At 33.3% G+C, this 22457-nt stretch overlaps 2 protein-coding genes across 4 annotated transcripts in view; both read right to left on the bottom strand.

Annotated features, from left to right (window-relative positions):
• Positions 1-8806, bottom strand: LOC145327471 (sorbitol dehydrogenase-like). The gene is made up of 12 exons (XM_080171018.1): positions 8577-8806; positions 7817-7886; positions 7194-7280; positions 6445-6516; positions 5195-5325; positions 4094-4206; positions 3419-3490; positions 2297-2388; positions 1847-1956; positions 1342-1464; positions 923-1000; positions 1-267 (listed from the first exon to the last, which is right to left on the bottom strand). The coding sequence occupies exons 1-12, from the start codon at positions 8804-8806 to the stop codon at positions 183-185; spliced, it is 1263 nt and encodes a 420-aa protein (XP_080027144.1). The 3' UTR covers positions 1-182.
• A 5906-nt stretch (positions 8807-14712) lies between these two features.
• LOC145328671 (GTP-binding protein 2) overlaps positions 14713-22457 on the bottom strand; it is an 80891-nt gene continuing 73146 nt past the window's right edge. Inside the window, exons 14-21 of one of the 3 annotated variants that reach the window (XM_080172456.1) lie at positions 22196-22335; positions 21734-21830; positions 20988-21133; positions 19824-19944; positions 19224-19337; positions 18085-18173; positions 17663-17699; positions 14713-15676 (exon numbers count right to left, since the gene is read on the bottom strand). In XM_080172456.1, coding sequence (XP_080028582.1) covers positions 15644-15676; positions 17663-17699; positions 18085-18173; positions 19224-19337; positions 19824-19944; positions 20988-21133; positions 21734-21830; positions 22196-22335 — 777 coding nt within the window. In that variant the 3' untranslated portion in view covers positions 14713-15643. Of the gene's footprint in view, positions 15677-16130; positions 17700-18084; positions 18174-19223; positions 19338-19823; positions 19945-20987; positions 21134-21733; positions 21831-22195; positions 22336-22457 lie in introns of those variants that run through there. The other 2 variants (XM_080172454.1, XM_080172455.1) reach the window with 2 other exon arrangements.

Raw genomic sequence — 22457 nt, 5'->3', positions numbered from 1 at the left:
TGATTCTATAGTTATTTATTTAATTGCAAAACAAATAAAAACAGTACATATAAAATTGTTAGAAAATAAAAACAAGATATTTAACAAATAAAATGCAAAAAAATAATCAGATCTACAAAACTTCACTGGCTTTAAAGAATAAAAAAACATAATTTATTTATTTATGTGGGGTATTTCAGTTTTCAGCATTTGATCATAACTTTGATGGCACCCCCAGCGCCAGTTTTAGCTGTTTTAAAGGCTGCTACAGTCTCCTCCAGCTTGAATCTAGAAAAAAAAGGTGAAAGTACATGAAGTGAAACAAAATTTAGATGATGAAAAGAAAACAAAGTAGCGGGTTAGGTTAGGTAAATGTTAATCATTGCCCCACAGTGTTAGATTCCCCCGTAGGGGCTAGAAATAGGAGAAAAGCTACTGTGAAAAAACGACGAAACCCGCCACTTCGTTTTTTCTTTCCATGATCCAATTGCTTTTTTTGCCCAACCCAACTCCTAAAATATACCTATTTTTGTGAAAATTCTAAGACTGTAGTTCAAATAGATTATTATAGAGTAAAATACAAACAACCAAACAGTCCCTCCTCCCAATTTTAGTTTAAGTTTTAGAAGGAAAAAAAGATTTTTTTGTGGGATCATGGGATGTGGTACCTTCTCCAAAAATATGCATAAACCTTTCCAGAACCTATAAGCACATTTAAAAGGAGTAGTTAGCGAGATTCTTTAATACAAACAAACAGAAAGACTCAAAGACATCCTGTTAATTTTTTATAAGAATGTAATTTTTTGTATACCTGTGAGTTATCAAAGGTTTAACATCAACATTTCCCTCAAATTAGTTTTCAAACCTTCCCAGGATCTTTGAGACCTTTGTTTTGTAAAGGAGAACTCTATAGGTTCGCGGTTAGCGAGATCGTTTTGTGTACCTGTGAGTTATCAAAGGTTTAACATCGACCTTTCCAGAGGCAACCATGTCGATGGCTTTGCTGTAACAGTTAGCATATCTAAAATAGAATCAAATCGACACTTATGAATGTTTGTTATCGGTGCCCCGAATGTTGAAATGTAATTTGCTACAAATTGAATAAGGAAAATACAAGTTGATAAAAATATATTCATTGCATAAAACTAAATGGTTTATTTACAGGATGTTCAGAAAAATTGTGAAAACAATATGAAAGTTATGCTCTACTTTTTTGTCTTATTTCATTTATTTTTTTGCCTCTTTTTGGGGATTCACACTTGAACCACATTTTATTTTTATTTGTAAAATATTTTATATGCTTTTATAAATTTTTATATCCGCGGAAAGCTGTTTATAATATGATGCGATAAATAACTATACCTGAAGATTCCTCTGATATCCACCTCTCTAACGGCAGCATTCACAATAGGCAGAGTAATCTCAGGTTTACCAAGACCAACCAGGACCAGACAACCACCTGATCTTGTGCTAAAGATTCCAAACCTTAAAGATAAACTTAAGTAATGTTTGTCTAAAACGACCAAGATAACATTCAGGAGACAAAATAAATTGAAAATGATTGCTAAAATCAAAATATATTTTCATGTATTAGAAGTGTATTTTAAAAAATAGATTGAAAAAATTTCGAACTTCGAAATAAAGTAATTTGCTGTAAACGATTATTATTGACTAGCGACTACGCCTCTAGAAAACTCTTTGAGCAATTGAGGGATTGGAGGGGGTGCAAGGGGGGGGGGGGTAGTAAGGCGACCCTTCACTTTCCATTTAGTTTTAAAAAGAAACAATTTTTTAAGAGGGTTGACCTCCCAGAATCTTCCTCAAGTGTTCCTCAAGGGTCCACTTTTGGCCCATTTGTGATTAATACCTTATGCTAGATTCAACCCCACTGCACTCAATGGTAACGTGAGCACCATCACCTCCCAGAATCTTCCTCACATCCTCGGCCATATCTTCAGCTTTAGCACCAATTTCAACCTTCAAACAAAACAGGAGTATCATTATAAATGTGATAAACATGGTAAACATGTAATTTGGACATCAAAGCATCGTAGAAATAGCCATAGTCCCACTTTTTAAGAATACTTTTTGGTTTCAATAATACTCAATATTAAAAAAAATGGTACCAAAAGTTTTATATGCACGTCTACAATTCTCTTAAAAATTTGGGGTAGTTTCATTGAATCTGTATTAGTTGTTTTTTTTACCAATACTTGTAATTGTGTTTGGCATATTAGGGCTGAACATCTATGATTCGTTCATTGTCTTATCCCTAAAATCTCTACATTTTTTATACTAAAATTTATGTTTTCTTTACCTTATAAACATGATCCGCACCAAGAGATTTGGCCACCTCTAACCTGTGCTCCATGACGTCAGTTATTAGCACTTCAGTGGCACCCATAGCCTAGTATTTACAAAGCAAGCTTTTCTTTAATTGTCGTTTACGTTTTTTTTTTTCATTTTTATTTACTTTAAAAGAAGAATTTAAAAAAGAAAGACATGAAACAAAAAAACAAGGGGGGGGGGAAGTTCTGACACATTTGCGTAAACAGTGAGTATAGGCTTTATCTTTGGACTGAGAAGATAGGTTATTAGGGATAAAATCATTCTTATATGACGAATTTCCCCCAGATTTAAGATTTTTTGGATAGGCCTCCAGGTTCCGGAGCTCCAGGCCTCCAGGTGGTCTCTGTACAGGTAAAAATTAAAAATAAGATTTTTTTTAAGAGTTAGAGATTAACTTATAAAACAAAATAAGCTTCTTTTTGATTGTTATTCACATATTTGAAGAAAAAACATACATATTTTGTCTCATAAGCTGACGTCTCACTCTTTAAAAAAAATTTTTTTTTCATATTTACATGTACAGAGACCACCTGGAGGCCTATCCAAAAAATCTTAAATCTGGGGGAAATTCATCATATAAGAATGATTTTATCCCTAATAACCTATCTTCTCAGTCCAAAGATAAAGCCTATACTCACTGTTTACGCAAATGTGTCAGAACTCCCCCCCCCCCCCCTTAATAATGGTAATAGATATAGCGAATTCTTTGGCTCGAAACTTTTGGTTATTTTTATTAAATCTTAAAACTAGCAGTGTTCAAAATTTCAACCAATAATTTTAATCTACAGAAGAGAAAACTTTTTCTTATCATCATTAGGAATCACATAAATTTTTTCTTATGTTCCCAATATCCTATTATATAAAGTAGTAAGGTTTTTTTGTCTGAATCTTAAGATCTTAACTGATTGAGTTCTCTGTTTTAAGGAATATTCAAATATGTACTGTGATGGTTTTAGGCCATTTCATTTTTTATATTTAAGCCTTTGGATGGTTTGATACCATTTTCTGCCTCTTCTATACCCCTTTAAATACACGACCCTATATGCTAAGGACGCACCCACTAGTTGAATAATATAAAGCATGTATTCCTTGGCAGTAAGAAGATTAACCAGACCAATGGGACCAGCACCACAAATCAACACTTTCTTTCCAAGTCCAACTCCTAAAAAATAAGTACATTTCAGGGAGGAAGGGGACAATGGGCTCTATTCATCACACTAGTTCCTAAAGTTTTGTAATAACGATTTCATATTCGTCGGCTTAACAACTTAAGGGATCTTAGTGAATTTTTATTGGTTGGTTAATTATGTTAAGTGTTAAAAAGTTCTTCCAATAATTTAAATCTGCAAAAGGTCTGATTTTGTTGATCATCATTGGGGATGTACATTAATTTATCGGACTTTGTCTTATCTTTTTAATTTGGCATATGATGTAAATGATCCAGGGAGGAGGGGACAATCAACAGTAAAATAAAACAAATAACATTTATTTGTTGGGTCTTTTTTCAAAATCTTTATTTGGTATAGTAAAAACTTATAGTGTCCAAAAGTTCCCACAGATAATTTTAATCTACATGAGGGGTAATTTATATATCATAGTTGGGGATGTACAATGTACATCAATTTCTCGTCCATTGTCTTATCCATCAAAAATCCTGGTAAAATATGAGAATAATTTATAATTTGAACACAGCTGAGGCCTCTACACATTGACCACGTCAACTACATTTGGATATTATTTGCCATACATCTTTTTGGTTAGAAACCTGCTCTTGTACAAGCATGTACTCCCACGGCCAAAGGTTCCATGAGAGCTCCTTCCTCTAGAGACATATTTTCAGGCAACTTGTAACAAAAATCTGCTGCATGCACATAGTACCTGAATATTTATTCATTTTTTTAATAACACGAACAAACCAGTTAGTAAGGGAGGGGACAATGGATCGAATATTCAAGTTTTAAGAGTCTCAGACTTTGGGTACTGGCTTTGAGGGAATATGCACGAATTCAGCAGGTTCTGGCTGACTTTGGGTACTTGCGCATCAATGCCCCGCTAACTAGCTGAGTTAGTTTTGAATAGCAGCAAGTATTAATAAACTTAATTTCTAGCAGACAGGCTGGTTTAAACAAATATTTTTTTCCAAGAAAATGTCATTTCATGTATAGAAACTCTACTGTGATATTTATGTATTAAATAGTCTAAGAACCGCTTGAATTTAGGGGTCAGTTAAAAATATATGAAAGGGTTTACATAGCTCTAAACAAGATTTTTCTAGTGATTAATTACAGAATGTTTACTACATTGTGATGTATTGATAATTTAATTTTCAAGTAAATGATTTTTTTCTTAGAACTCATTTTGTTCTAAATTATATAACCATGATCGCTTTACAATTTTGGTCAAAACTTCTGGATAAATCTGGTTTTCATTGCTTTTCAACGAAAACTCTTAAATAGAATTAATTGCCCATTGTCCCCTCTCTTACTCCCTGCAAACAAACTCTAGGATGATTTGTATTTTTTTTTATTGGTCATATACAATACATAGCCAACAGGTGAATTAAATCAAAATAAAATTTGGCGATGTCGTCTTTAATAAGATGTGTTGTCTCCCAAAATCACAAAAAATAACATCTGATATTACCAAATATTTCTTACAGAAAAGTTTAATATCTGGTTGGAACATTAAGCTAATCCCCAAAGTTGTATAATAACGTGTTCTTATTCGTTGGCTTAACAACTTTGTGGACATTTATTGAATTTTTATTGGTTGTTTCTTAAAGTTGTGTGACCGAAAGTTTCAACCGCTAATTGTAATTAGAGCAGGAGAAATTTTGTGTGATACCATTTAGATTCCTGATACTTACTTGGCCAGGTTACCATGAACAGGAGGAGTGGCACAGAACTGCATATCAGGACACAGATTATAAACTCCTTGCTTGCAGTACCCACACATACGACATGGTACCCCTGGTTCTATGGCAACCCTGTCTCCAACCTGAATAATGATATTATATAAACTCCATATGCTTGCAGTACCCACACATACGACATGGTACCCCTGACTCCATGGCAACCCTGTCCCCAACCTGAATAATAATATTATATTTATATAAACTCCTTGCTTGCAGTACCCACACATACGACATGGTACCCATGGCTCTATGGCAACTCTGTCCCCAACCTGAATAATAATATTATATAAACTCCCTAAGCTTGCAGTACCCACACATACGACATGGTACCCCTGGCTCCATGGCAACCCTGTCCCCAACCTGAATAATAATATTATATAAACTACTTGCTTGTAGTACCCACACATACGACATGGTACCCCTGGCTCTATGGCAACCCTGTCCCCAACCTGAATAATATCATTATATAAACTCCATATGCTTGTAGAACCCACACATACGACATGGTACCCCTGGCTTTATGGCAACCCTGTCCCCAACCTGAATAATATCATTATATAAACTCCATATGCTTGTAGAACCCACACATACGACATGGTATCCATGGCTCTATGGCAACTCTGTCCCCAACCTGAATCGTATTATATAAACTCTATATGCTTGCAGTACCCACACATACGACATGGTACCCCTGGCTCTATGGCAACCCTGTCTCCAACCTGAATAATAATATTATATAAACTCCATGTGCTTGCAGTACCCACATATACGACATGGTACCCCTGGCTCTATGGCAACCCTGTCGTCAACCTGAATAACAATATTATATAAACTCCATATGCTTGCAGTAACCACACATACGACATGGTACCCCTGGCAACCCTGTCTCCAACCTGAATTATAATATAATATAAACTCCATATGCTTGCAGTACCCTACACATACGACATGGTACCTCTGGATCTATGGCAACCCTGTCCCCAACCTAATTCATAATAATAGGTGTAGAATATACTTTGGAATATTTTGACAAGAGAAAAATTGTCTTCATTTTAGAATGCCCTTCCCCTGTCGCTTATTGGTCGGACCGTTCGTTGAGTAGAAGGGGAGGGGATGAGGTAAAGGGAGGATGGAAGAGATCCAGACCGGTACTAATCCAGCGTATATCAATCGGAATCAAAGCCATACTTGAAAATGTATACCTGTAAATTTTTAACATTGGTTCCAAGTTTGGCCACAACACCTGCGGCTTCATGACCAAGAACCATGGGCGACTAAACATGCAAAAAACATGCTTGAATTGATGACAAATAATATAATATTTAAAAATAGCGGCTACACCCCCTAGAGGCCTCTAGGGGCCATGAGGGGGAGGGGGGGGGTGATTTCGACCTATTTTATTCGACTCAACCCACTCCCCTTTTTAATTTTAGTTTTTAAAGTAAAATATAAAAAAATATATTTGTTTTGGCCTGGAGAGGGAGTATTTTCTTCTTAGGGAGTTTTCTCTTGGGTGGGTGGTGGCAACCTCCCCAAAAATAGTCGTAAACATTCCTTGGACCTATGAGAAGCTACTCTTTAAAGGAGAATCATATCGGTTCAGCGTTTAACGAGATCCTTCGGTACAAACAGATAGACATACATCCTGTTACTTTATTACAAGGATATACCTTGTATAAAAGTAACTGGATCTCTGTCTGTCTGTCGTCAAAGCTTCTTATTTAAAGAGAAAGCATTAAAAAAATTAATTGGTGGTAGAAGTGAACAACAGATGCCTTTTTTTCAAATACTTTTTAATAAATTTTGATTGGTTGGTTTATCAAGTTCAGTGTCGAAACGTTTTTACCACAAATTGTAATCTACAGAAGAAGTAATTTGTATCATCATTGAGGATGTTCATCAATATATCGCCAATGTCTTATCCATTTAGATCCCTGAAAATGCCTCTAACCTTAACAATGAAGTCTCCAATGGCTCCATGGGTCCAATAATGAACATCAGAGCCACAAATTCCGACAGAATCCATTCGCAATAAAACCTAAAAAATGTCCACACTGGTATTATCATAATTTCTATTTTATTATTCGTTTAAATTTGTCTTTAATACGATGCTAAACATTATATTTTAGTGTGGATGAAAACCGGTTCTAATCCAGCGGATATTGACCTGTTTCGAAGCCATTCTGGAAACACAATATCGTATTTACTAGGTGAGGTCCTTAGGTCCAAACACTAAGATACAATGGCTACACACACACACAAACACACCTGGCCAGGTCCTGGTTGAGGAACAGGACAGGCGTCCAGTCTGATATCATACACACACAACCACACACACCCACCTGGTCAGATCCTGGTTGAGGAACAGGACAGGCGTCCAGTCTGATATCAAACACACTCACTTACACACACCCAACTGGTCGGGTCCTGGTTGAGGAACAGGACAAGCGTCCAGTCTGATATCATACACACACAACCACACACACTTACACACACCCACCTGGTCAGGTTCTAGTTGAGGAACAGGACAGGCGTCCAGTCTGATATTATACACACACAACCACACACACCTACCTGGTCAGGTCCTGGTTGAGGAACAGGACAGGCGTCCAGTCTGATATCATACACACACAACCACACACACCTACCTGGTCAGGTCCTGGTTGAGGAACAGGACAAGCGTCCAGTCTGATATCATACACACACAACCACACACACTTACACACACCCACCTGGTCAGGTTCTAGTTGAGGAACAGGACAGGCGTCCAGTCTGATATTATACACACACAACCACACACACCTACCTGGTCAGGTCCTGGTTGAGGAACAGGACAGGCGTCCAGTCTGATATCATACACACACAAACACACACACCCACCTGGTCAGGTCCTGGTTGAGGAACAGGACAGGCGTCCAGTCTGATATCATACACACACAAACACACACACCCACCTGGTCAGGTCCTGGTTGAGGAACAGGACAGGCGTCCAGTCTGATATCATACACACACAACCACACACACCCACCTGGTCAGGTCCTGGTTGAGGAACAGGACAGGCGTCCAGTCTGATATCATACACACACAACCACACACACCCACCTGGTCAGATCCTGGTTGAGGAACAGGACAGGCGTCCAGTCTGATATCAAACACACTCACTTACACACACCCACCTGGTCGGGTCCTGGTTGAGGAACAGGACAAGCGTCCAGTCTGATATCATACACACACAACCACACACACTTACACACACCCACCTGGTCAGGTTCTAGTTGAGGAACAGGACAGGCGTCCAGTCTGATATTATACACACACAACCACACACACCTACCTGGTCAGGTCCTGGTTGAGGAACAGGACAGGCGTCCAGTCTGATATCATACACACACAAACCCACCTGGTCAGGTCCTGGTTGAGGAACAGGACAGGCGTCCAGTCTGATATCATACACACACAACCACACACACCCACCTGGTCAGGTCCTGGTTGAGGAACAGGACAAGCGTCCAGTCTGATATCATCAACCTTGTGAAGCACAGCTGCTACATTGTCGTCCGCCATTTTGAAAATCTAAAGTCAAGTTATGTTCATTACACTAGCCCCCGAAGTTTTTTAATAATGACGTTTTTCTATTGATTGGCTTAACAGCTTTTTGAGAATTTTTATTGAATTTTGATTGGTTGGTTCATTAAATTGAGTGTCAAATCGTTGAAAATAATAATTTTAATTTGCAGAAGGGATAATTGTGTGTAATAATTGGAGATGTACAATGTGCATCAATTAAAAGCCATAGATCTGTGGATTATTACTGAGTTTTTTTTTGGCATGACTAACTATTCGAAATAGGTTTATAAATTTTTTGTGGGTAGGGTATCACAATCTACCGAAGAGAAAGAGAAATAGCCTTTTGACAAAAAAATACGGCATTATCCTCTTTTTTTCAATTGTGAAAATCTTAGAACTAAGAGCCCCTATAGGCCTCAAGGGGCGTAGAAGTTAGTTTGATATATGCAAGAAATGTACTTTCCCTCAAAGTAGCTAATAAACATAAAACCCTCATTTTTATATTTTAAATATGTACATTTATAACCTCTGCGAGAAGCCCTAACCCTTCAAGGCTGCCCTGCACCTAATATAACCTAACCTAACTTACAGTAAAACCAACTCCCACACCGCCTCTATTTTTAATCAGGGGAGAGGGTTTTCGTGCTCGACTAGACACCGCCGAAAAAATGTAAAAAAACGCCGAAACGAGTAAATGGAGTATAAATGCTGGTACGTAAAGGGGTTTCTGACAATGTAATCATAAAGATTATTCTTTAAAAATTGTTGGACTCATTTAATCTTGTTTTAATTTCAATCACTAAATTGGATTTTTCAAAATAGCAACATAAGATTCGTATAACTTTTTATACAATCTGTTTATATTCGTTTACACTTTATTTTCAAATAATAAAAATTTGTTTTTTAGTTTGTAACAAGTAGTAAAATAAACTACACAAAATGTGTTGCCAAGAGATATGAAGAATTGGTAAAGACTAGACTTAAGCGGACGAAAAAATGTGTATTGTTGAACTTGAAAGAAGAAGGGGGAGAGGGGGGGGGTTAGTGTTATGGGAAGAAACATAAAAAATACAAAACACACAATTAACTAAAAATGAACAATTTTTGTATTCTCATATCTGGATAATAATAGTTATTTATCGCATCGTATTATAGACAGCTTTCCGCGTATATTAAAATGGAAAATTATAAGATTAAAACAGTTTTGTCAGCCCCTAGGGGCCGCAGGAAAAAGGGTGGAGTAGTAGGGGGGTTATATTCTCCTCAATTCATGATTCTAATCTAAACCCTTACCCGCAAAAAATAAAATACTTTTGCGTCCTTGTATTACTTTATCTGAAACAAAATCCTCAAACAAATGTTTTGTACTTTTTTAAGCCGTTGTTGCATGAGAAATGAAGAAACAAGTTTCTTTCCCATTTGGCTACAAATCTTTACATTTTGGAAGCGTAATTTATAAACAATCTTATAAAATCTTCTTCAAAATATATAAGACAACACGTTTTAGGGTAAAGCAACTCTACTTTCAATTTGAAGTATCGTAGAATTTCAGATTATTTAATGGGAGATTGAATACGTGGATATATTGACAGGGGTAATTTTTTGGTCAATTTAGGTTGCTAATATGGACCACATTTATTATTCAGTTTGTTCATCCGGCAGGAGGGAAGTGGATGGGGTAAAGGGGAGTATCCGTATTTTAGCCAGCTGTGAGCATTATTTATTAGAGTACATGAAAATCTTGGGAAAAGTCCAAGTAATATTATATCGATTCTAGTAAACAAAATTTAAAATTAAAATTGTAGACAAGCTTCCCTTTTAAAAAGGCTGTACCTCGTTGTGTTTAAATACGCCGTTAATCAAGCTGAATTCTAAGTGCAATTTGTGCATTGATTACGAGATGGTTGCATTAAGCCCCCCCCCCCCCTTAAACTTGAGTTAATTCCTTTAATGATCTTGATAGATATATGTTTATAACTTTTAATATATTTTACAATAGTTTTTAAATTTAATGTTGGGAGGGAGATATATCCCAATCCTCTTTTTATAAAAAAAAATTTAAAATGTAATAAATTTCTTATGTAAAGTAGTTTTGGTAAAATCTTAATAAAATCACCCTTGATTTTAGTTAAAGGGAATATAACCTGATATTATAAATTTGAAACATATTTTTGATGTACAAAGAGATTAAAGGAACATGTATTAAACTTTTCTTCATAGAAGAAATTGAATCATTTTTTATTTGTTTTTTTCAACACAGGGTTATTTGTGTATCTCTTGGTACAAGATACCACCATATTATTAGTTAAATCTAATTTTTTATAAATTAAGTGAATAAGTCTGTTAGACCAAGGGTAGAAACTCAGCAGATAGACAGACATACGGGCAAGAAGAATTATCAAAGTTTTACTAAAATAGACAATTAATTAGATAAAATCCAATAGAGAACCTGTGAATGATCAGACAGACAGAGGGACAGACAGACAGACGGACAGACAGAGGGACAGGTAAATAGTAACAGACAGTCTTTGAGGCATTAACAAATTACAATTAGGCTATGCTAGATGATTCATTGAAATCTAAAAGAGAGGCAGTTAGACAGATATACAGACAAGTGGTGGGACAGACAGACAGACAGAGGGACTGACAGACAAATGGGTATTGCCTAAAACAGTTTGGCTGCTATATGAATCATTAAAACCCACCGTAGAAAAGAAATTTACATTAGTTTCTTATTTCAATACTCAACGCCTCCCCCTCCCCCACTCAAAGGGGTTTATTATTTCTTAAAATCAATAAGTGACTTTTCAGCTTAATAAAATTAAATGTACTTTTTATTTCATCAATTTATCTTAAATAGAACGAAAGTTATAATCATTTTATTGTCTACAAGAAATATGCTTTGAGTAAAAATCAACATAATTGTCAGTAAAAACGTCATATTTATGCATATTTACACAGTAAATAAATTTTAAAATTGTATTTTATTTATTGTAATGAATAACTTAAGGGGGTTGTATGAATTATTAAAAACCTAAAAAAACTAATTTGGTTAAATTAGTCCAAGTAATGATTGATTTAGTACAGTATGTATGCATAAGTTGTCCATTTCCTATCAGAGTCCTTGTGATGATGAGACTGTAAATTTCACTGGTACCCAAAGTTTTATAAACTGGTTTATCTTATTTATTTGCTTAAAAACTTGGGTGCCTTTTTTGATTGGTTGGTTACAAACTGACTTTTTCAAAGTTTTTTTACCAAATATTTTTATCAAAAGAAGAAGTAGTTTTTTATTATTATTGGGGGACATGTGTGTGTAATTAAATTTATCACATTTAATGTGAGAATGTTGCTATTATCATATTCAAAATAAATGCTGTAATAAGCTTTAAAATATTTAAACACTAGTCTCTCATTGGACACAAAATGACGTCCAATAAGAAAAAGGAATAAAAATATTGGAAAGAAAATTATTTTATTTCAAAATTAATTCTTGGCATTTTGGAATAAAAAATATAGGGGAAAGAAAATTATTTATTTCAAATTTATTTCTGGTCTTGAAATAATATTCATTATTTTATTTTAATTCGAGTGTCAACCAATAAGAAATAGGCATGCTGTTTTAAAAGTTTGGAATAAAAATTATTATTTTTTGTCAATTCCTTTTTTCAGAGTATAAAATGAGAATAATTTTTCCAACATCATTATTGATTTCTAATTTAACATTTCATACAGTGGGTAATATTTATTTCAACATTTTTTGTCATTCAAAATCAAGTGTCACAAAAATAATAATATTTAACATAAAAAAGAAATTTTTAAAATAATTTTGTTTTCTTTATTTGTTGAAGATTTAAGCCCAAGCTTTTTCTGAGGGGGGAGACCCCCCTCAACCCCCCCTCTCCTGAGGGGGGAAACCCCCCTCGACCCCCCCCCCTGACGCTCTCTTCTTTAAATCTTTCATTATTTCTGTAATTTATTCTAACTATCTCATAAATTTCAAAACATGAGATAAAAAGGAAATAATTTGCTGTACATTAATAAAAAATTTAAAAATTGTAAAAAAAATTCCAACATGATTTTTAATTTTAAATACAAGAATATTTTTTCCTATATGATATGTTAAATTTAAATACAGGAATAATTTTGTACTGTGGAATTGAAGAAATAAATGCTGTACATTAGAGTGGCTTGATTTTCAATGATTTTCTAATTTTAAATGTGCTACATACACTTTCTGTCTGAACATCATATAAAAGACCAAAAAATGAAAAGAAAATACATTGAATAATGGGGAGGCTTGCTGATGCATGTAAACTTTTAGAAAGACACTTGTGGGGAGATTTTTTTTTTTTTTTTTTTTTTGGGGGGGGGGGCAATTATTTTTCTTTCAAAGTATAGCTTTATGCACCTTCCCAATTTTGCCTTGAAGAGTAGAATAAGAATAAAAAATCTGTTTTTAAAACTATTGATCCTAGCAAGAAAAATCCATAAATAAATTTAAAAACCAAGAGATTTTACACTTAATTTAAGATTTTTCATGCTTGGATGAATATTTTTTAAAACCAATTTGATATTCTTATATTAATCAACAAGACAAATTCAAAAAGATGCATAAAGCAATACTTTGAAAGAAAAAAAGTTGCACCTCCAGAATAAACTTCTAAAATTTTTAATGCATGGAAACACTTTCCCCCCATTTCCCCTCAAGTACAAAATCAATTTTTTATTTTTAGGTTTCTTATATGACGTTTAAACTGTAGATGTTGATTACAAATTCAATGTAAAAAATTTATCCACTCTACTGTACATTGTTATAATTTAATATTTGATGTGGGTATAAACATTAGACATAGATGGTCAATCTGACCCCATTTTTTTCTTAAAAAGAAACCTTTGTTCACTTTTTGTTGTATATGAAATACAGCCCTATAGGCAACATTATTTGCAACTAAATTTTGCAATGATATAATTTTTAGAAAGATAACTTTATTATAAGAAATTAAATTATTTATAACTAACTTATTATATGTTGTGTCATACGCTTCACATTATATGATGGAAGAAATATTTTCTTCAAAAATTTCACCCAAGGAAAGCTTTAACCTAAGATATTCAACAATTTATAGCTGATACATAATGTAAACAAAATTCCCTTGTGCTGTCTCTAGGTTATCTCTATTGTATAAATGAACGTACAAAAGAGGAGGAGAGAGAGAAGGAAATAGACAGAAAAGTGAGGGAGGGGGGAGGGGGAAGAAATATAGAGAAAAATAGACAGAGATATTTATTGTTCACCCTTAGATGATGTAAATTTTTTGATAGACTTTTTTGAATTTAAGAAAAAGATAGAGAATGAGACAAAACCAAGTATCATATTTTATTAATATTGCTTATACAAGAAAGGTCATTCAAAATTATTTCACCAATATTAAGGTCAAGTGACAAAAATTTAAATTTCCACCTACTTCGCCCCCAGAGGGGGCAATAGTAGAAGGAAAATTCAAATTTTGATCACATGACCAAAATTGTTGAAATAATTTTAATATCCTTTCTAGCATTCACAATATTACGAAAATATGATAAATAACTATTATCGTCAATAGTGTTATGCCTTGAGATCCATGAATAAACCTTAAAAGTGCCGACTTTCAATTAAGTTCGATTATGGCGCAGGGAGGAAGAGAATACAGGAGAGATAATTTTGTATATCATAATTGTATTAAAATTAAAGAGTAGGTATAGTCCCTTTCGTGGCAACGCCGCTTAAGGGACTATTCGTCGTATTTTCACAGTGGCTTTTGAGAGGTAATTAGGTAATTGGCCCGACCCAGTCAAATAAGTTCTTTTATGTACTCATTTTTATAAAGGCATCTGAAATAAAAGCATGAACATAAAAACAATAAATGTAATATATATATTTCATAAAATTTCTGAATGCATACGGACAAAACAATCAGCGTATACATAAGGACAACATATAATTTATATGAACCTTCAACTATAATAGAATGGCTGAAAAATTCATATAAAAATTATGGTCACAAATAAAAACGATCAAGTTTGACAAAATTTGGGAAACTTGGCGTTTTTTTACATAATTATAATAATGATATCATATGAAGAATAATTTACAATATGAGTGACACTGTAAAAAGTGTTTTATTTAAATTATTTGGGTTAAGGTTGATATATCAACAAAATTTCCTTTTTAAAAGGTAATAAATTCTAGCCATTTTAAAAATACCCAAATAAAATAAATAGAAGACTTTTTTAATATTACAATATTACATAAAATAATTGAGCACTAAGCTACATAAAAATTGCATTATATAGTTGATAATAAGAATCTAAAATTCAATTATCATTGCAAATAAAATTTTTATATGGCAAGGACCTATAAAATGGAGAGCTAATTGAATCAATATTTAAAAATTCTATTTATATCATAAAAAAGTCCTTCCAACATAACACAATGTGATAATTTTTTATCTAAATATTTAGAATTTGCTACATAGGAGCTTAAGAGATAAATATATATTAATGTATTTTTTTTGGTTGGTCCCTCAACAAATGTTCTAAATACAGGGTCTTTCAAGATTTCAATGGATTTTTAAAAACATAATTATGGATGCAAAAATCCCTAATTGATAAATCCGCCAAAATGTCCATAACCACATACCATTTTGCTATTTATTTCAGACATAAATGTTATATAACTGGCTTTCCAAATATATAAAGCATTGTGTAAAATTAAAGTTTAAAAAAATACATTTTTTTTGAAAGGCCCTGTAGTATACTGTAAGAATATAATGTTCAAAATTGGAATATAAACTAGAGAAAGTCAACATTACTTCTATCATTGCACTGAATACAATACAATAAAATAAAACTAAATAAAACGAGACATAATAAGATCAAGAGATAGGCCAATTGAAGACAAATTTATCTTATCCCAATCAAGTCTTTTATTGAGAGAAGATTACATGTCGTCCATTTACATATCTCTGTCTATAATACAATACAGCCAGGGGTGGAAGGGATATGACAATGAGAATAAATTAATTTTCAATTGACTATCCATCTGTTTATTTCAGTCGAAAGGATCAATTTTGACAATACTAAATAGGTTACTGGACATTTTATTCACGTTTCTGTGCTTTTATATTAACAATGTGCTAAATAACACAAGAGTACAAAATTATTCAGTAACCTAATTGTCAAAATTGAGACTGGCAGACAAAAATTAAATTTAAAATTTTTAAGAAGTACAATAAGATGATGAAAGAGGATAAATATTTTTTGTGTGATCTTTTAACTATTTTTGTACAATTATATTGGTTTTAAGAAGGATAATTTTATGACCAAATTATCCACTTAAAACGTACAATAATCCCTTTGGTAAAAATAACAAGTATTACACGTTGAATAATTGTGTACATTATTGAACAATGTAAAATATCAACAGTGTAATGCCTTTAAAACCGGTTTGGAACATATTATGTACATTTTTATCTTTATGGCAATAAGTTTCATAGTCTTTTCATTTAAATAGTTGCCTGCAACAATTTTCATTAATTGCACAAAAAATTCCCATTTTAAAATCTTTTAAGTATAGCTTAAAATTAAAGATATTAAAAATTCTTCATGTTAAAACGATTTTATTTTACAGTTTTTCTGAATGAAATATACCTAGGCTTAAAATAAAATTGAACAAAAATGGGAATTTTTTATAGTGCATAACAGCTGGTAAATCATTATTTTCAAGATAAAATATCAATTATAACTATTATGGTAGTATCTCATAAGAAGGCAGTTTTCATGAGTTTTTTTTATTCAATAGAGGCTTTCTCTTATCAAAATATCCTTTACAATGTAGCTTCTCATTGGTCCTTGGAAGTATTTTGGCTCTTTATTAAGAGTTTTTTTGAGTAGTTTTTTAATGAATAATAAAAAATTGGAGGAGGAAGGGTTGAATTCAACGAACCACCACTAGGAGCATAGCCGCAAGTAATAAGATTAGGAATATTATGAACCTTTACTTAATTTACTTTTAAATGTATTTTGGGTGATATTATTTATCTAATATCGTAGGAAAAAGTAGTTTATTTTGATAAAATGAAACCTTATTGGTGGTGTTATTCAAACAGTATTTTTGTGCTTTTACATATACAATTGCCTAAATAAAACAGGTGTTACATTATAATACATTATTATATTTTCTAAATTTTGTTTTCAAAGGCTTGATGCTCGTTAAAAGCCCAATGGGTTTACTGTAAATTGAAACATATTTTTACTTTACAACAATTTACCCGAAAAAACTACAATTAAGACAACACAAAATTGTGTCAATCTTTAAGACCATTGCACTACTTTGGAGGGATAACTTTTTAATGTGTTGTACTATTTTCTTTAAATGAGCTATTGAAGTTAAAAGTAAATTAAATAAGTAATTTGAATGAAAAAAAAAAACGAGACAATAATCCAAAAAAACTAAAGCAATGTCAACCGCAAAACATTTTTCAAGTCTTGGTCAGAGGTAATGTGCAAAACAGGGCATAAAAGCAGGGGTCTTAAAGGAAAAGACAATGGCCGATAAATTGATGTACAACCCCAATGATGATACACAATTATTGGTTAAAAGATTTAACACTCAACTTAATTCAACAAAAGTCCCTAAAATTGTTGAACCAAAGAATAAGAAAACATTATTAAAAACTTTGGAGACTTGTGAAATAAACAGCCCAATGTCTTCTCTATCCCTGGCATAAAAGTGGTCATGGTCAAAAGTGGTGAAACAAAAAAAGTTTAGCGATCCACATTGCTCGAGTCAAGATATTTAAATGGTTCAACCTTCAATACACGACCGATTCCTTTCGTTCGGCCCTCTCTGAAAATAGAAAAATCATATGTTTTAGACTTAAAACGTACGGTATAGGTATAAAAAAAAAATATTTTTTTTTCAAAACATGATAATTCTTATAATAAAGAAACAGGATGTCTATCTGTCTGTCGATGTGTACCGAAGGATCTCGCTAACCGCTAAACATATATGGTTCTCCTTTACAGTGTAGCTTCTCATAGGTCCTTGGAAGGTTTATAGCTATTTTGGGGGAGGGAACTACCACCCTCTTAAGAGAAATCGCCAAAAAATTTAGTAAGCTGATTCTACCATGGATTCAAAAGAAAACATTTTACGTGCCCACTAGAGGCCTCTTGGAGCATAGCCGCTAGTACAGTTATGTAGAGGCTATGCTGCTGGAAACAAATGATACCTGAATAGAATTCTTGCGCCAGTCTTGACAAACTCCGGATTCTTCAAGAACCGGAATGTTACCAACGCCGTTCCAGAGCTCTCCAATTTCTTAAAAAAACAAGGATGGCAACATCCATAAAAGCGAAGCTCTGAATCGGTTAGACAAACGAACATTAACACGTATAGAGTGTCAAAACTGAATAATCAGAATATAAATGTATAAAAATCGAAACAAATTGTAAGTAAATCTGTTAAAAACTGCTGACATATGTACAGGATATTGTTTAAGGACATACTTACATTTTTAGGATTTAATTATAGAGATGCTTCGCTTATAATATTGTACTTTGTTGTCCTAGGAATCAGTATTCCAAAAATCAGATCAATCGGATAATTTTATCATATAAAAAATTGCTGTTAAAAAATTAAAAAAATTATTATGTTTAAATGGATGTACGGACATTCTGGTAACGATTATAGAGTTGCTACGCTTTCTAAATCGTACCAAGCTACTACAGAAATTACCATGCAAAGTTTAGAATCGATAGGACAATTTTAACCTTTTCAAATTAATAAAAAGAGCTAACTGTGACGTACGGACGGACCGACCCTAATTATAGAAAAGCTTCGCTTTCAAAAATTTGCTCAGAACATAACAAAAACATTTTCATTAAAACTGAGGACTTTTTGAATAATAAAGTTTTTGTCTTTTTAAGCATGACCGACAGACTGACGGACAAAATAATATAAAGAGTAGATGCACATATATAATAGGAATCTTCAAAAAAAAAAAAACTCAGGAGATGTCTATTTTCAATAGCAGCCGAGTAACACATTTTTCCCGTAGCGTTACAGACGGACTGACTAAAGACAAAAAGAGGCGATAACAAATAGTTCAGAAAATATGCAAAAATTTTAAGACTACATAGATAGGTAAATAATCCCTAATCTATAAATTAGATCAATAAGAATACAGCGAAGGAAGAGTCTGGCCATATTATAGGTTAGAAAGTGTAGCTTACACGTTTTAGTACGAAAGGGCAATTATTTTCAACCATATATAAGTCAGCGTTAAATAAAGTTGAATAAAGTTATATTAAATAGACCAAAAATTTCAACAAATTGACTGAAATTTTATTTCAAAATGAAAAAAATCACCTGAATGGGTTCCATTTCTGTTATTTTGGCCGTTTGCCTGATATTTCCAATATGCACTGTAGTTCGGAATCCAGTATTTATACCATTAGGATGGAATAGTAAACATACTTCGGCCTAAATAAAGTAATAATAACAATGGAAGATAAACTAGAGGTTGTATAACACAATGGAAGATTTACCCCATTACAAACAACAAAAATACTAATTCTGTAGATTAAAATTATTGGTAAAAAATTTTGCACACTGAAGTACAAGGTTTTTAGAACTCCATAAAAGTCTCCAAAGATTTTATTTTCAAGGCATCGAATGGGAGAACGAGTAATAACGAGAAGAAAAACTTGGGGTATCAGTGTAATTATTAGTCAATGTCCCCTCCTCCTTAATGTCCCTCTCCCCAATTAACAATAAATATTAATATACTTTTCAAAAAAGTAGAACAGGGTATACGAAGATTTCCTTCCTATTATAACAAAAAAATTTAAATTAGTAATTCTGATCCATTCTTTACTTCTTTTTTGTACATACATATTATCTTCTGAATGCCTATGTCATTTGTGAAATTAGTTAGGCAAAAAGACAACTAGATGGATTGAACTGTACCTGGAAAACTTGGCATGGTTTTGGCATACTACCATGTCTGGATGTCATCAACATACCCCTCCTTAGTTGACCAACAGGGATGTCAATGGCCAAAGCAGCTGACTGCTGTGCACGAACCAGCCTAAAGTATAAAAATTGTTACCATGTCAGTTGTTGAAATTGACCAATTTAAAGATAATAAAGTTCTCATAATGCATCCACTATAGCTCATTGTCAATTGATTTAAAAAAAAAGACATATCTACAGAACTGATATATTGAGACACACAAGACTCTTTATTATTTATCATTTTAAATTCAAACAGCTTTTTAACCTTTAATAGTGGCTTATTTTATAAAGGGGGGAGGCGAAAGTGACACTTTTTGAAACCAAAACTAAAAGTAAACAAAGGAACTCAAATAAAAAAGAGTTACAGGTCTGAGATTTTGCATGGCAGTTGCTTTATAGGGGTAAAATATGGAACTGCGAAGAAACGGCGGCGCAACCGCCAAAAACCGCCGTTTCCCGCCGAATTTTTTTTGCCTTTTCTCGGCGGTTTTCGGCGGTTGCAACTCCGTTTCTTTACAGTTCCATATTTTACCCCTAAAAAGCAACTGCCATGCAAAATGTCAGACCTGTAACTCTTTTTTTAGTTGAGTTCCTTTAACTTTTAGTTTTGGTTTCAAAAAGTGTCACTTTCGCCCCCTCCCTTTCTAAACATCAAGTGTATCTATTTTTACCAAGGATTTTATACATTTCTTTTTTTTGGTATCACTTTATTCTAATCTGAAAGACCAAAGACCTACATAGTGCAGCTGTGAAGGGAAATACTGGTCCTCCAAAGGCGAGCACACAGTGTTGGATCAAGCTATAACTTCATATAAAACAAGGTATGTTTTAAACCTATTTAAGCATGTCAACATGTCTGGCCCATATTCCTAACCTTAGCTTAATTATTATTATATGTGTAATATAGTGTATTTTATTGAACCCATCCTAATTTATAGAATCTAACATCATTATCATATAAAAATTTCATTGACCATAGATTTGACCTGACAGGAATAATACAAAGCTTCCCTAAAATTCGCATGTTTACCGTTTTTAAATTTTTTTTTATGCCAGGCATACTTACATACATATTAACACTTTGTTAAATAGAAAAAGTAATAAATAGCTACGAACCTGCAGGCAGCCTTATTTCTTCTAATACTTGACACATAAACATCACGAAACTTTCCATCCTCGAAAGGTCCCAAGAGCAGGGGCATATTTTCTACAATGTAGCCCTGGGTTACGAGCCCACCAACCACGGTTCCGACACCTGGCACCTGCATAGGGTTACAATTAAATGATAATCCTTATATAAAAGTAACAGGAACTCTGTCTGACTTTATGTACCGAAGGATCTCGCTAACAGCTAAACCTATATCATGGTTCTGCTCTACAGGGTAAAATCTCATAGGACCCGGAAAAATTTATAACTATTTGGGGGAGAGGGGGGGAGGCAGTAATCCCCCCCCCCTCAAAAAAATATGGGGGGGTTTGTACTTTTTCTGTTTGACACTAAAACTAGTGGAGGTCAAATTCAATTCACCACCACCTAAAGTCCTCTTGGGGCGTCGTTGTCGCTATTTATAGATAATACCTACTAAACTAATAAGGAAATGTTGGTAATCAATAGTACGAAGTTGTGAAGCAGCTTATAGTGCCTATTAAAAAAAATGACGTCATAAAATACAAATGACCAGGCCAGTAAATATATTTTACAATTGGTCAATTAAAATGTATACTGGCCTATCATTGGTCATTTGTGTTGTAAAGCGTAATTTTTTATAGGCACTATAAGCTGCTTCCAAAGAAGTATAATGGCTTCCTTAATATTATAAAAAAAAGTTGTTCTTTTTTAATCTAATAAGTTTTAAGTTTACCTCGAACAATTCATCAATCTGGAATTCCGGAGTCTCTTGTTCTAGTTTTTCAACCTCTTTCTCGCCAACTCCCGGCGGTAATAAATGGAGAAATTTCCTAAGATAAAATTTACATTCAGAAAAGCTATAAAAACATGGTTTAAGTATTAAAAATAGCTTAACTACTATTTAACTATGGACATGGTATGCTTAAAGAAAACAGTCTTTAAGCTGTTATTGATATAATACAGTATACACTCAGTCTCTCAGCAAAACTTAGATATGTTGATTAAATCCAGTTTTTACTAATTATATACCGTAACCTACCAAGATTTTATGGACTAATACTGCATAACAGTTTACTGTGGTGTAATCAAAATATCATTGGCTTTGCCGCCTAAGAACAAAGCTATGTGAATACAATGTTTTTGTTTTGAAAACAACTTGAATATTTTTTTTATACATAGAAAAATGCTGACTCACTTGATATCATTCAACCCCGACCCGGTAACGCTTGACACACAAAATATTGGGACTGTGTTCTTCTTGAGGCTGTTAGAGGCTGCAGTTATACAATCATCCTCAGATTTTACTACCAATGGCATTTTGTTGGAGCCAGCAGCCTAAAAATAACATTTCTTAAGTACAAGAGAAGCAAAAGATTAAATAAAATGTTTGGATCATGGAAAGAAAAAAAAGTCATTCCTAATTAGGACAGAAGTCACTGGAAATTGATCTAAGGAAG

The sequence above is a fragment of the Acartia tonsa genome, chromosome 9 (assembly GCF_053477335.1).
Source record: "Acartia tonsa isolate MP-2025a chromosome 9, ASM5347733v1, whole genome shotgun sequence".
Lineage (NCBI taxonomy): Eukaryota > Metazoa > Arthropoda > Copepoda > Calanoida > Acartiidae > Acartia > Acartia tonsa.
This window is presented reverse-complemented; position numbering and strand designations above follow the sequence as displayed.